This window comes from Ursus americanus, chromosome 25 (assembly GCF_024610735.1).
Source record: "Ursus americanus isolate L20-20 chromosome 25, mUrsAme1.1.p, whole genome shotgun sequence".
Taxonomy (NCBI): domain Eukaryota; kingdom Metazoa; phylum Chordata; class Mammalia; order Carnivora; family Ursidae; genus Ursus; species Ursus americanus.
This window is the reverse complement of record NC_142151.1, coordinates 12,204,626-12,216,156: the sequence shown is the minus strand read 5'-3', so window position 1 is coordinate 12,216,156 and position 11,531 is coordinate 12,204,626. Positions and strand designations below refer to the sequence as shown.

The 11,531-nt window shown below is 46.2% G+C and overlaps 1 protein-coding gene and 1 pseudogene across 1 annotated transcript; both read right to left on the bottom strand.

The window, feature by feature from the left end:
• Positions 1-852: 852 nt before the first annotated feature.
• Positions 853-5,501, bottom strand: LOC148107774 (uncharacterized; annotated as a pseudogene).
• Positions 5,502-5,883: 382 nt separating this feature from the next.
• On the bottom strand, positions 5,884-11,466 carry LOC148107773 (uncharacterized). The gene is made up of 3 exons (XM_087855920.1): positions 11,379-11,466; positions 6,754-8,227; positions 5,884-6,128 (listed from the first exon to the last, which is right to left on the bottom strand). Exons 1-3 carry the CDS (start codon positions 11,379-11,381, stop codon positions 5,884-5,886), a joined length of 1,722 nt encoding a protein of 573 aa, XP_087712046.1. The 5' UTR covers positions 11,382-11,466.
• Positions 11,467-11,531: the final 65 nt, after the last annotated feature.

Here is an 11,531-nt window from a genome sequence, read left to right as displayed (position 1 = left end):
AGGAGAGTAGAGAATGGAGCATGGGAGCAAGGCAGAATTTTAGTGCTATCGTTGGTTTTGTGTTTAAGTGGAATGATACAGTGGGTGCATGCAAACTGAAACAATTCAGTGGAGAGGAGCATAATAATATCGGAGAGGCGTAGTACCAGCTGGAGCAATGATGTCACAAACTTTATCTCTGACATTACAAGGTGGAACCCTCAAACCTGAGAGAGACATATGTAGGTGGGTGAACATGAAACTATGAAACCTCCAGATTCCCTGGAACCTACAGGGCCACCAAGAGCAAACCCCTACAACCTACAAGGGCAGGCTCTGAGAGCCTCCCCACTCCTGAAATTGTTCAATTAATTTGAGGGAAGGTGACATTGCTTCTCCACAAGAAATGCCCTACCACTCCTCATTACTTCAGGACGAAGTTTCAACACAGCCCACTAAGGTAGATGAAAGGTCCATTCTAAAAAACAAAACAAAACAAAACAATACAGGCTAATACGGACACATATTGCTAACAGATGGTGGAAATGGGTCTTGAGGGTGATGGATCAAAAGGTTCTCTATATTCAGTCTGGGTGTGGAGAAGTTATCAAGCTGAGGGCCCTAAATAATGACTTAGGGCTCATATTCTGGCAAGGGCACATAAATCCTGCCTTAATATTCCACTGGGAGAGCTCCACGAAAGTTGGACACAATGCTGGCCTCATATATAAAGTAGACTTCCTGCAAGTCCCTTGACATAGCAATAGAAAGGATCAGAAAGTTCGGGGAGAGGGTAATGCCAGAAAGGATTACGACATAAGACCCAAGAGACCACCATCTATGTTCCACAGGAGATCCCTGAAGATATCTTGTTCACGGAGGCAACAAGGAATGCTCTGGTAGGGGGAACGCTCGCAACACTGAGAACTCCATGACGGGAAGTCCTCTGTTGGCCGCAACTGGCTGATGGGAGAGGCTGCCAGCAACCCGGGCTCCTTTTATTCGTGAGTACATTGGAATGGTCTGTTGTAGCACTGAACTCTCATCAGCATATGGAGCAGCAAAGCCAGCCAGAGTGCTATTCATCGTGTACTGATCTGCAGGAATCTGCAGTCAGCAATAAGAAAAATGGTAATCCTAGGATTCTGAGAGAGAGTGACACATAAGTTAGGTGCTTCTCGGAGTAGGTAAGAAAAAAAAATTCTAAGAAGCAATTCTAAGAGTAAAACACTATTACTTCTCAAGCTGCCAACACTTAGCCACATCCCTTCATTGACAGAAGAGGAGGCTGGGTCCCTTTGAAGATTGACTTTGTCAGGTTTCCATGGTACACGTTTCCCCAAATTCAGTCCTCCCCAAAGTGAATTCACTCAGTTGACAGATTAATGGTGAGCTGGGGAAAGAGAGAGCATTTGTTATTTTGAGTTTGTCAATAGTATGTAGGAAGGGACGGTAATACCAGAGCAACAACAATGCCACCGTGATCTTCCAGGGAGAGTGGACATGTAGGTGGGACAAACCCTTCAGTGACTCCAGAGGGCCCACACACACCCCTGTGGTTACCTACCTCCTTCTAAGGATAAAATTGCGATAGATGTGCTTAGCCTCTGTCAGAATGCAGTGCTGACATTTCTTAAGATTTGGGTCACTAGAAACTGTCATCTAATGGACATCGGCCAGGTTTGATTTTCTTAATACCGTATTTATTTGTCTGCCCTCTGTGAAATCCTGAGCCAACCACTTTCCTCAAGCTGCCGGGGGAGGTATAGGAAAAGTAATGTACGGGGCAGAGGAGACTCGGAAGAAAGGCCCACGGGAGGTAGAGACCAATCCTCCCCATGGCACAGAGGATGAGAGAAGCCATCAGAGAGAAGGCAAAAGAGCCCCTTGGCCTCTGAAAGCGTAAAGTCCATAACAGTGTAGGAGAAGAGGCTTTGCTTCAGAGGCAGGTTCCAGGCATAACCAGTGGTGAGGCTCCCAAACACAGCCCCAAGCGTAGACCGAGAGCCAGCCACCCCCACCATGGCACTGAACTAGGCCCACCAAACTCGGATGCTATGTCAATGTCCCTTGAAATGGCCATGGTTCAGCAGCTGGGATTGGGACTCAGTGAGGTCAGGGGACATGGGGCTGCCAAGCTGCTGAGGCTCTCATCTCTCGTGTCTCTGGAGGGGTTAGCACCACTGCAGAAATCAATTGCCCCAGAGCTGAGAGGTGCTCCTGACCAAGAGGGGCGTACAGACCAACTTTGCACAGGCCAACAGGTCCAGGGGATGCGGGGTAGGAGAGCAGCTCCGAGTGCAGAGAAGACGGAGCTGCAAACTTTTGTCTTCAGCCTCTCAAAGACAGGTACTAACTGGGTGCCAACGAGGTTGAAATACACATAGGTTTCGCTTCTGCTAAAAACAGTTCTTGCCTAGTGAGGTGTACATGGTCCAGTTTGGGGTCAGTCTTCTTCTTGGCTCCATGGGAAGACACTAGTGAACACCGTAGTCTCTCTGCCTCCTTTGGGACCAACCATCTAACTTTGTTTCAGAAGACAAACTATGTACAGGTAACCCATCGTGATTCTCATTCAGGCCCATCATCACTGTGTGTGAGGGACGTTCTCCTCCACATCGAATCAGGGTTTCTAAGTTTCTAAGGATCTAGGAAAGCATAAGATGATTTGGTATTTAACTTTGGTATGGTAAAATTTGGAACACGTGATTAAAAGTTGCGTGCAAATACCCACTTCTATCCTTCAAATCTGCCTGGGTAGCAGAATCCTCTCTGTGACTTGCATTGAAGTGGACTGGGAAAAAAAGGCTCTTCTCAAAATGCTAGAAAGGTGTTGCCTGGTATGGCAGAAGAATTTCATCTTTAGGGACCATTTCTCTGTTCAGGTAGAATCATATAATTAAGCCCCCAAAGTCAACAGTATGCAAAACAACAACGTTGCCGTTGTCTTTTCCACTGTCCTTAAATAGCACTATTCTTGGCACTGAGGACGGTGAAACCTTGTTCCTGTCCTTATGGAATGTAAGATCTAATGGAAGATTTAGTTTTGTCATAATGATGAGCACTACCAGAAAAGTGTCAAAAGAAGGAATTACGGAAGTGCAGAGCACGGGAGAGAAGGAGGGCGTCCTACAGGAGGTGCCATGGGATCTGGACTCTACAGAGCAGTGAGGAAGAAAGCAGAGTGGAAGGCATGGCTCATTCTATTCATGTAGCATTGTATTTTCAACAGTCTAGGAACAGGAATGATGCAGTGAGATTGAAGAGAAGATCGGAAGATAAAGCTGGAGTTGTGGGCTAGTTCCAGATTATGAAGAACATTGTGAATGTCAAAGTGAATCTGTGATCAATAATGTGGGCAACCAAGAAATTTTTGGAGAGTGGGAGTCCCATGATCCTTTCTTTGGAAATACCTCAGACCGGGGTATAACTTTTAACATAACGTTTGGTTTTAGGTGGGGGACTACCTCCTCGATTTATTGTCATGTGAGCAAACTGGAAGTTCCTTCTGCTGGGCTGGGAAACAGTTCTTCTGAAGGATATTAGGGGTGAAGAATTGGGGAGTAGTGCTCTCAACTGAAGATAATACTGCTAGGCATGCAACTTTTAACTAGGAAAGCCAAGTTTGGGGATCTCCTTCTGAAAACAAAGCATGACACTAAATGGGACACTTGTAAATGTCCCTGCCTATTCACTAGTCTTGTATTATGCAATAGGGTATTGATTTGCATACAACACTGTGAGCTTTGCAGCCCAGTATTTGGATTGAAATGAGAGCAACCCATCATCTAGTAAGTTATTGTCAATTATCTTTAGTACCTTGTGTTATTAGGAGGCCGGCTGGTGTTTGTCTTTTACATTTCTTTTTCCCCTGTGCTTTCAGTATAGGATGGAAAATGGGAAAAGATCACAGCTGGGCCTCCTCCCCTGCTTGATGGTAAACAGAAAGGTGCTACTTCTTTCCTGAGTCCTCACCCAAGTCACTTTCAAATATTTCCAGCCTCGGGTTTATACGTCTTAAAACATTTTGCATTGTGAAATGTACCCAACTCCATCTATAGGATAGTCACGCCCCTTCAGAAATTGTATACCAAGTCTAAGAGGGTCCTGAAATGCCAGCAACCAGAGGTGAATTTGGCTTCTGAAGAGAACGTCAGCTCTAGGTCGGATTTCAGAACTGAACCTGGCAGGGTGTGTGAGAATAAACAGAATTGTACATGTTTCCATGGTGTCTGTTCTCCTGACCTGTAAATTACTTATTCACGCTAATGCTAAGAGCAAACTTCTTATATTCTTGATACACATGTCCACTAGAACCTTCTTCTTTATCCTCACCTAGTGCTCTAGTCAGCCTCTTGGGGCCGCCTGCCTCTACATGCATGAGTGTCCACAGGTATTATCTACTTTGGACTCTCAGAGAAACAAGAACGTCGAGGTGAAGCACAGTGCCTAGGTCCATCGACTGAGGGCGCTCCCCTGTACAACCCCCGTCTGGTGTTCTCCACTCAGAAGCTTCCGAGGTGTTTGGAACAGGTGCGTTGTCATTAGTCCAAGTATCCCCCCTTCGCTGAAAAATTCTGGTAAGTAGATTTTCTCACTGGGTTACTTGGATAGGGTCGCTGTAACAAAGTACTACAAAGCAAGTGGCCTAAAGGACAGAAGTGTATGTCCTCCCAGCCCTGGAGACCAGAAGTCTAAGGACAAGGTGTTGGTGCTGTTTAGGGCTCTCGGGAAGAATCGCTTCCAGGTCTTTCACCCAGCTTCTCCTGGCTTGCTGGCAATCTTTGGTGTTCCTTAGCTTCTGCCACATCACCCCAGTCTCTGCCCCGATGGTCACTTGGCATTCTCCCTTTGTACCTTCGTGTGTCCTAATTTTCCCTATTCATTTTTATTTATTTTCTGGTTAATTTTCTCTTTTGAAAAATATTGAGGCTCAGTTGACATACAATATTTAGGAGCTTCAGGTATACAACGGAGTGATTCAATATTTATACACATTTTGAAGTATCACCTGGAAAAGCCAGCTACCATCTATCGATAGAACGTTGCTAGATATTACTACCTGCATTCCTGTGTTCCTTGAGTGTAGGTAGTATCCCCATACTTTATTGATTCTATAAAGGTATGTTTGTACCTTTTCACCTGCGTTTTCCTCTCATTTTGCACATCCTCCCACCCCCTGCCTTCCGACACCACTGGATAATTAGTTTTCTGTATCTATGACTCTGTGTCTGTTTTGCATTGTTGGCTCATTTCTTTTGGCTTTTAGCTCCCACAGGTGATTCAAATCACATGGTATTTGTCTTTCTCGGACTGACTTCTTTCCCTTAACACTATACTCTCTAGATCCATCTGTGTTGTCACACAGGGCAAGATTTCCTTCCTTTTCATCACCAAGTAATATTCCATTGTGTCTACACACCACATCTGAAGACCACGATGGTCTTTAGCCATTCATGATTCCATTCATACTTAAGCTGCCTCCACATCTTGGCTATGGTAAAGAATGCTGCAGTGACCATGACGGGTGCATATAACTTTTCAAAATACCGTTTTCCTTTTCTTTGGGGAAATACCCAGAAGTAGACTTGTTGCACTGTATTGTCACTCTAGTGTTCAGTCTTTGAGGAACGTCCATACTCTTGCTTGCTTCCAGTGGCCACACCAGTTTGCATTCCCACCAACAGCACACAGTGTTCCCTTTTCCACACACCCTCACCTCACAATATAACACACATGCATTGAATGACTCCCAGAAATCAAAGGAGTTCACAAGGTAATGTTCTCTGTGTTTAAGCTAAGAAGAGGGTGTGCATGTTGGTGATCAGAACTTGGACAACTCCCTTACTGGTCTCAAGAATACAAATTTCTTTTGCTTGGGAATATTGGTGGCAGTTAAGTCCCTCACAAAATAATGAAAATCTGAGCTATGTAAAGCCGCACAATGCACAATATTTGGAGTCCACTCAGGGCTTTGGAACTCCCAACCTCTCCTTCCTGTCCCCCGACTAGGAACCATGGCCCTAGAAGGAAAACAAGAGCCAGGGCTTTAATGCTGATGACTTTATTGATGATTTGAAGTCGGAGAAAGAAAAGCCAAGTTTCCACCACTGAAAACTCCATGGTCACCACTTGATCTCTATGCATTTCTAAAAAAGAGAAGAATTTCAGACAGAAATATTAATTGGGATTGGTCATGATCTATATCTGTATTTCTACTAGTAGATAGTAGAAGAAATTATAAAACATCATGTTAAGAGAGAGAGAAGAAACAGCAGATGTGAGAAGGAGGCTAGGAGAGAATAGAGAGAAGGGAAGAGAGGAGAGGAGAGGAAAGGCATGGGGATGTACAAATTGGGAAGGCTGTAGGCTAATATAAGAATGAGGGAGTTATTCTTAAAAAATTATATAAGAAAGACAGAAAGGAAAGGAAAGGAAAGGAAAGGAAAGGAAAGGAAAGGAAAGGAAAGGAAAGGAAAGAAAAGGAAAGGAAAGGAAAGGAAAGAGAAGGAAAGGAAAGGAAAGGAAAGGAAAGGAAAGGAAAGAAAGGAAAGGAAAGGAAAAGATCAGGGTGGAAGGAACACTGGCTCTGATAATAGAGGAGACTTTTCTATGGGTATGGCTGATGCAAGGAGAATCACCACACGGACAAGAAGTTTAGGAGTGATTAAAGCCAAGGCTTAAATGAGACCAGAGAACAGAAACAAGAAGAGAGCATGAGGACACTGAAAAGGAGAAATTCACTAGATCAGGGAATAAGTATGCACTTAATACCTAGAGAATCAGCGGAGGTCCTCTTTAGTTGGTTTTCCTTGTCACTGGCCACCAGGCTGACCACGCTGCTCATCTCTTCCCTGTTGGTCTCTCTGGGCACCGGGGCCACCAGGGCCACCAGGACGACCTTGGCCACCTGGTCCTTGTTGTCCAGCTGGTCCTTGTTGGCCAGCTGGTTCTTGTTGGCCAGCTGGTCCTTGTGGACCTCCTGGACCACCTTGGCCCCCGGGTCCTTGTTGTCCAGCCGGTCCTTGTGGGCCACCTGGTCCTTGTTGGCCAGCTGGTTCTTGTTGGCCAGCTGGTCCTTGTGGACCTCCTGGACCACCTTGGCCCCCGGGTCCTTGTTGTCCAGCCGGTCCTTGTGGGCCACCTGGTCCTTGTTGGCCAGCTGGTTCTTGTTGGCCAGCTGGTCCTTGTGGGCCACCTGGACCACCTTGGCCCCCGGGTCCTTGTTGGCCAGCTGGTCCTTGTGGGCCACCTGGTCCTTGTTGGCCAGCTGGTTCTTGTTGGCCAGCTGGTCCTTGTTGGCCTCCTGGACCACCTTGGCCCCCGGCTCCTTGTTGGCCAGCTGGTCCTTGTGGACCACCAGGACCACCTTGGCCACCGGGTCCTTGTTGGCTACTGGGTCCTTGTGGGCCACCTGGACGACCTTGGCCACCTGGTCCCTGTTGGCCAGCTGGTCCTTGTGGGCCACCTGGACGACCTTGGCCACCTGGTCCTCCTTGGCTACCGGGTCCTTGTTGGCCACCTGGACGACCTTGTCCACCTGGTCCTTGTTGCCTACCTGGTCCCTGTTGGCCAGCTGGTCCTTGTGGGCCACCTGGACGACCTTGACCACCTGGTCCTTGTTGGCTACCTGGTCCTTGTTGGCCAGCTGGGCCTTGGGGGCCACCTGGATGACGCTGGCCGCCTGGACGACCTTGGCCACCTGGTCCTTGTGGGCCACCTGGTCCTTTTTGGCTAACTGGTCCTTGAGGGCCACCTGGGCCACCTGGTCCTTGTTGGCCTCCTGGACCACCTTGGCCTCTGGGTCCTTGTTGGCCGGCTGGTCCTTGTGGGCCACCTGGACCACCTTGGCCACCGGGACCTTGTTGGCCACCTCGACGACCTTGGCCACCTGGTCCCTGTTGGCCAGCTGGTCCTTGTGGGCCACCTGGACGACCTTGACCACCTGGTCCTTGTTGGCTACCTGGTCCTTGTTGGCCAGCTGGGCCTTGGGGGCCACCTGGATGACGCTGGCCGCCTGGACGACCTTGGCCACCTGGTCCTTGTGGGCCACCTGGTCCTTTTTGGCTACCTGGTCCTTGAGGGCCACCTGGGCCACCTGGGCCTTTGGGGCCTCCCTGGACACCCTGGTTATGAGGCTTCTTTGGTGGACCATGGCCTTTGTCCCCAGGTTTGCCTCTTGGATCTCCATTTTCTTCTTGAGGTTGGACTTGTAATTCCTCTGGGTTGTCTTCCAATAATTCATCATCTACTTAGGCAAGACAACACAGATTCAGAAAGGAACAGAAAAAAACATAGGTTAGCCACAAACTGAAAGGAGGCAAGCCTGGGATGTACGATAGCGTCAGTGTAGTTAGAGGAAATACACTGCTGGTTTCTGAGGTGTTAGGTAGTGACCAGGGCCTAGAATCAAATCCCAGAGGAGAAGGGGCACAGAGACCCTGGCCTCGTGACAGTGCATGTACTTAGCTTAGCGGGTCTTGTTTGCCCACTCTGCCTTTTGGGGTGCTTCTGCTGATTCTGTATTGACATATATTCCGAACGTGCTGTGATATACACCAATTCATCTATAATCACCAGATATCTCATGATATCTGGGAAAAACCACCAGACAGGTTCACTGTGTCTACTCTTCACAGTGGTACAGCAAATCATAGAACACCCACCTGCCCTTTCTTCCATCCCCTTCTACAAGTTGTGAGGTCTGTCGCAAACAGAAGCTGTAAAGAAAGCCTACCTTCTATTGTTTCCCTTTGCAAATTTCTGGTAGCTATACTTGAGTACCAGCCCTCACCAACTCTCTTTCTGGTTTGAAGATTTTGTTTTTAAGGAATTTCTACACCCGTCGTGGGGCTCAAACTCACAGCCTGAGATCAAGAGTCCCGTGCTCTACCAACTGATCAGCCAGCCCCTCCCCCCTTTGCAAAGATTTTAAGTAATCCCTCACCATGTCTTGCATCCACTCTCAATCATTTCTTCATCATCTCCTGGCTGTCTCTCTTAGAATCCTTCTCTTCCGGTTTTGTCGTATATTTTATGCAATGCCCATATACTAAATTGCACCTTTTGTCAGATGCGAAGATGCCGAGCTTAACAGACACAGTCTGTGCTCTCAGGCTCCTTACTCCTCATTGTTGTCAGACCGACAGCGAAATCGGTGTGTCACTTGCTTTTTCAAAACTCTCTCTGTTGCCCACGGAATAAATTACAAATTCACTTTGCCGTTTATAACATACTGCACAATATGAAATGAACCCACATCTCCAGCTCTATGTTCCTAGATTCACTTCATCCTTACTGATTATTCAGCATTCCTAGATTAGTGAAAACTGTATATGGATAGATTTAGCTTTGCATTTCACTCTGCTGTTGCCCATGCCTCCACGCTGCGGGGTCCAGATCACATGGCATCTCCTGTATGAGGCTTCCTCTTTTCTCCCCTGTTTGGAGCTTCTGTAATCCCTTATTTTGCCAGCTTTTGGGCAGTGATCATTGTTATGTCCAAGTCAAATCTTCCATTAGATCCTGTGTTCCTTAAAGGTAGGAACAAAGTTTCATTTACTTTTGAAGCCTTGATACCAAGTACAGGATCCTGCCATGGTTTCTGTGAAGTATAGGATTTTATTGCATCAGTGATGGGGTTGAGCAGGTGGATAATCAAACCACCCTTTGAGGAATCCTCTGATATGCCTGCCCTTACAAAGACAACCAAGGCCAGGTAACTGAAGCAGGGAAAATTCAGAAGGAAAGCGGTGACCGCACTGTCTAGATCTGAGACAACTCTTAAATCCAAACAATGCATTCCCTCCTGCTCAACTTCTTTCCCCCCTTTTGGTCTTTGTGCTCCTCCTGTGATGGGGAACTAATAGGGATAAACTATACAGAGTATCATGGTTGAGAAAGGAAATTTTAAAGCTTACGCGTGATTTAAAAGTAAAAAAAAAAAGCATCGAAATTCTGGGTTATTTCTGTGACCCACTGATTCCTTGAATCCATTTAGAAAAAGTCTAAATAAGTTGATTGAGTTAGAAATAACTCACCTAATAATTAGGGTGTCTGCTCTTCCTCTTAAGAGGCTTCAGCAAAGAAAGAGCCAAAAAAGTGACATACGAAATACTTCATAACCCAAATTGCAGGGTCCTTGACAAGCTAGGAGCTGGGGAAATTCATTAAACTTATAAAGGTGTTCCGTAAGCCACAAAATTTTCGGTTGACCTTTGCTCAATTTTGCCACTTCTTCGGTGGTGTGACTTACAATTCGTTAGCTCCCCCACGGACTCTGGTCTTTCTTCATCCTCCCTTCTATGCACATTCCCACCCACATCATTAAAACTGACTTCAGTGTTTCTCATTTGAAGATTGTCCAACTAATCCTGGCTTCACATTTCACCTGCTCTGAGAAAACTTGCCCTTTCCAAGGTATCAAGGCTTTACTACCAAGGGCGTTAAGCATTAATGCTGAAAATGAGTAAGGTGCAATGGTAAGCTTACCCATTGAACAACTATAGTAGTTGAGTTACATTACATAGTATCTTTATGCTTCCAATTAGTTGAATGTCAATAGAGATAACTCCCTTACAAATGCGAGGATTTGTGTCAGCCAAATCATTAGCCATTGGTTGTAGAAGGTATTAGAGAAAAACACTTACAAATGAGTGGGGTGTCTAAGAGAAGCCAGAATCCTAAGAGGTTTGGATACAATGGAGCAACATTGCCCAAACTACAACCCTAGTCCTGACCAGTGGTGCTGAAGCAGAGGTGACAGACTCATACAGTTTTACCACTTCTGCATCAGCTATACGGAAATGAAGAGCTGCAATGACTGTAGATAGAAGAGAGATTAAGTGACTTCTTGCAACAGAGAAAGTTGGAGACCTGAAACCACATAGCTTACTAGCTAGATTAACGTGACTTCACTATCCCACAAAGCTCTTGCCCAGAAAGACAAAAGTTTCAAATATTTACGATTTATTTCAGGAACTTGCCCCAAACTCCCTGAAACAAACATCAATCTGTTCATGTCTCTACTGGCATCAAGTGGTGACTCTCCAAGACTCTCCCCAGCACCTCAGTACACTTGCCTCCTAAACTCTTAAATCATCAACTCATTCCTAATAAAGCCCTCCTACAACCAGACCCTAAAAGCTTACTTTTAGAGGTCCCAACTTTCCCCTTTCCAGAGTCATGGTTCATGTGTAAACTCTGAGTAATAAGCACTACTGTAAGTTGTTGCCATGAATAATTAATGATATCAAACATAAAAAGTAATGTTTTCTCCTCTTTTGTTCACCTAGTTTCTGAAGAGAAAGTACTCAGTTTCTGAGAAAGCTCAATTCAACCTTCCCCTTTTCCATGAATCATAACCTCAGGCTTGTGTGATCCCCCATCTCCCAGCTTACCATCACTGATGCCCTGAGCAGAGCACAGGGCGACCAAAGCCATGGACAGCAAGAGCAGCAGCATCTTGGTAGAAGTCATGGTGTCTCTGTCTCCCTCTCCTGATGCTGCAGGAAACTCAGACACACTCCTGTATAAATACCCAAGAGAACGAT

Coding starts and splice junctions, on each gene's coding strand:
- LOC148107773 (XM_087855920.1), bottom strand. Junction 6,129..6,753: donor GACCTCCGCTGATTCTCTAG/GTATTAAGTGCA, acceptor TCTCTTTTTTAG/AAATGCATAGAGATCAAGTG.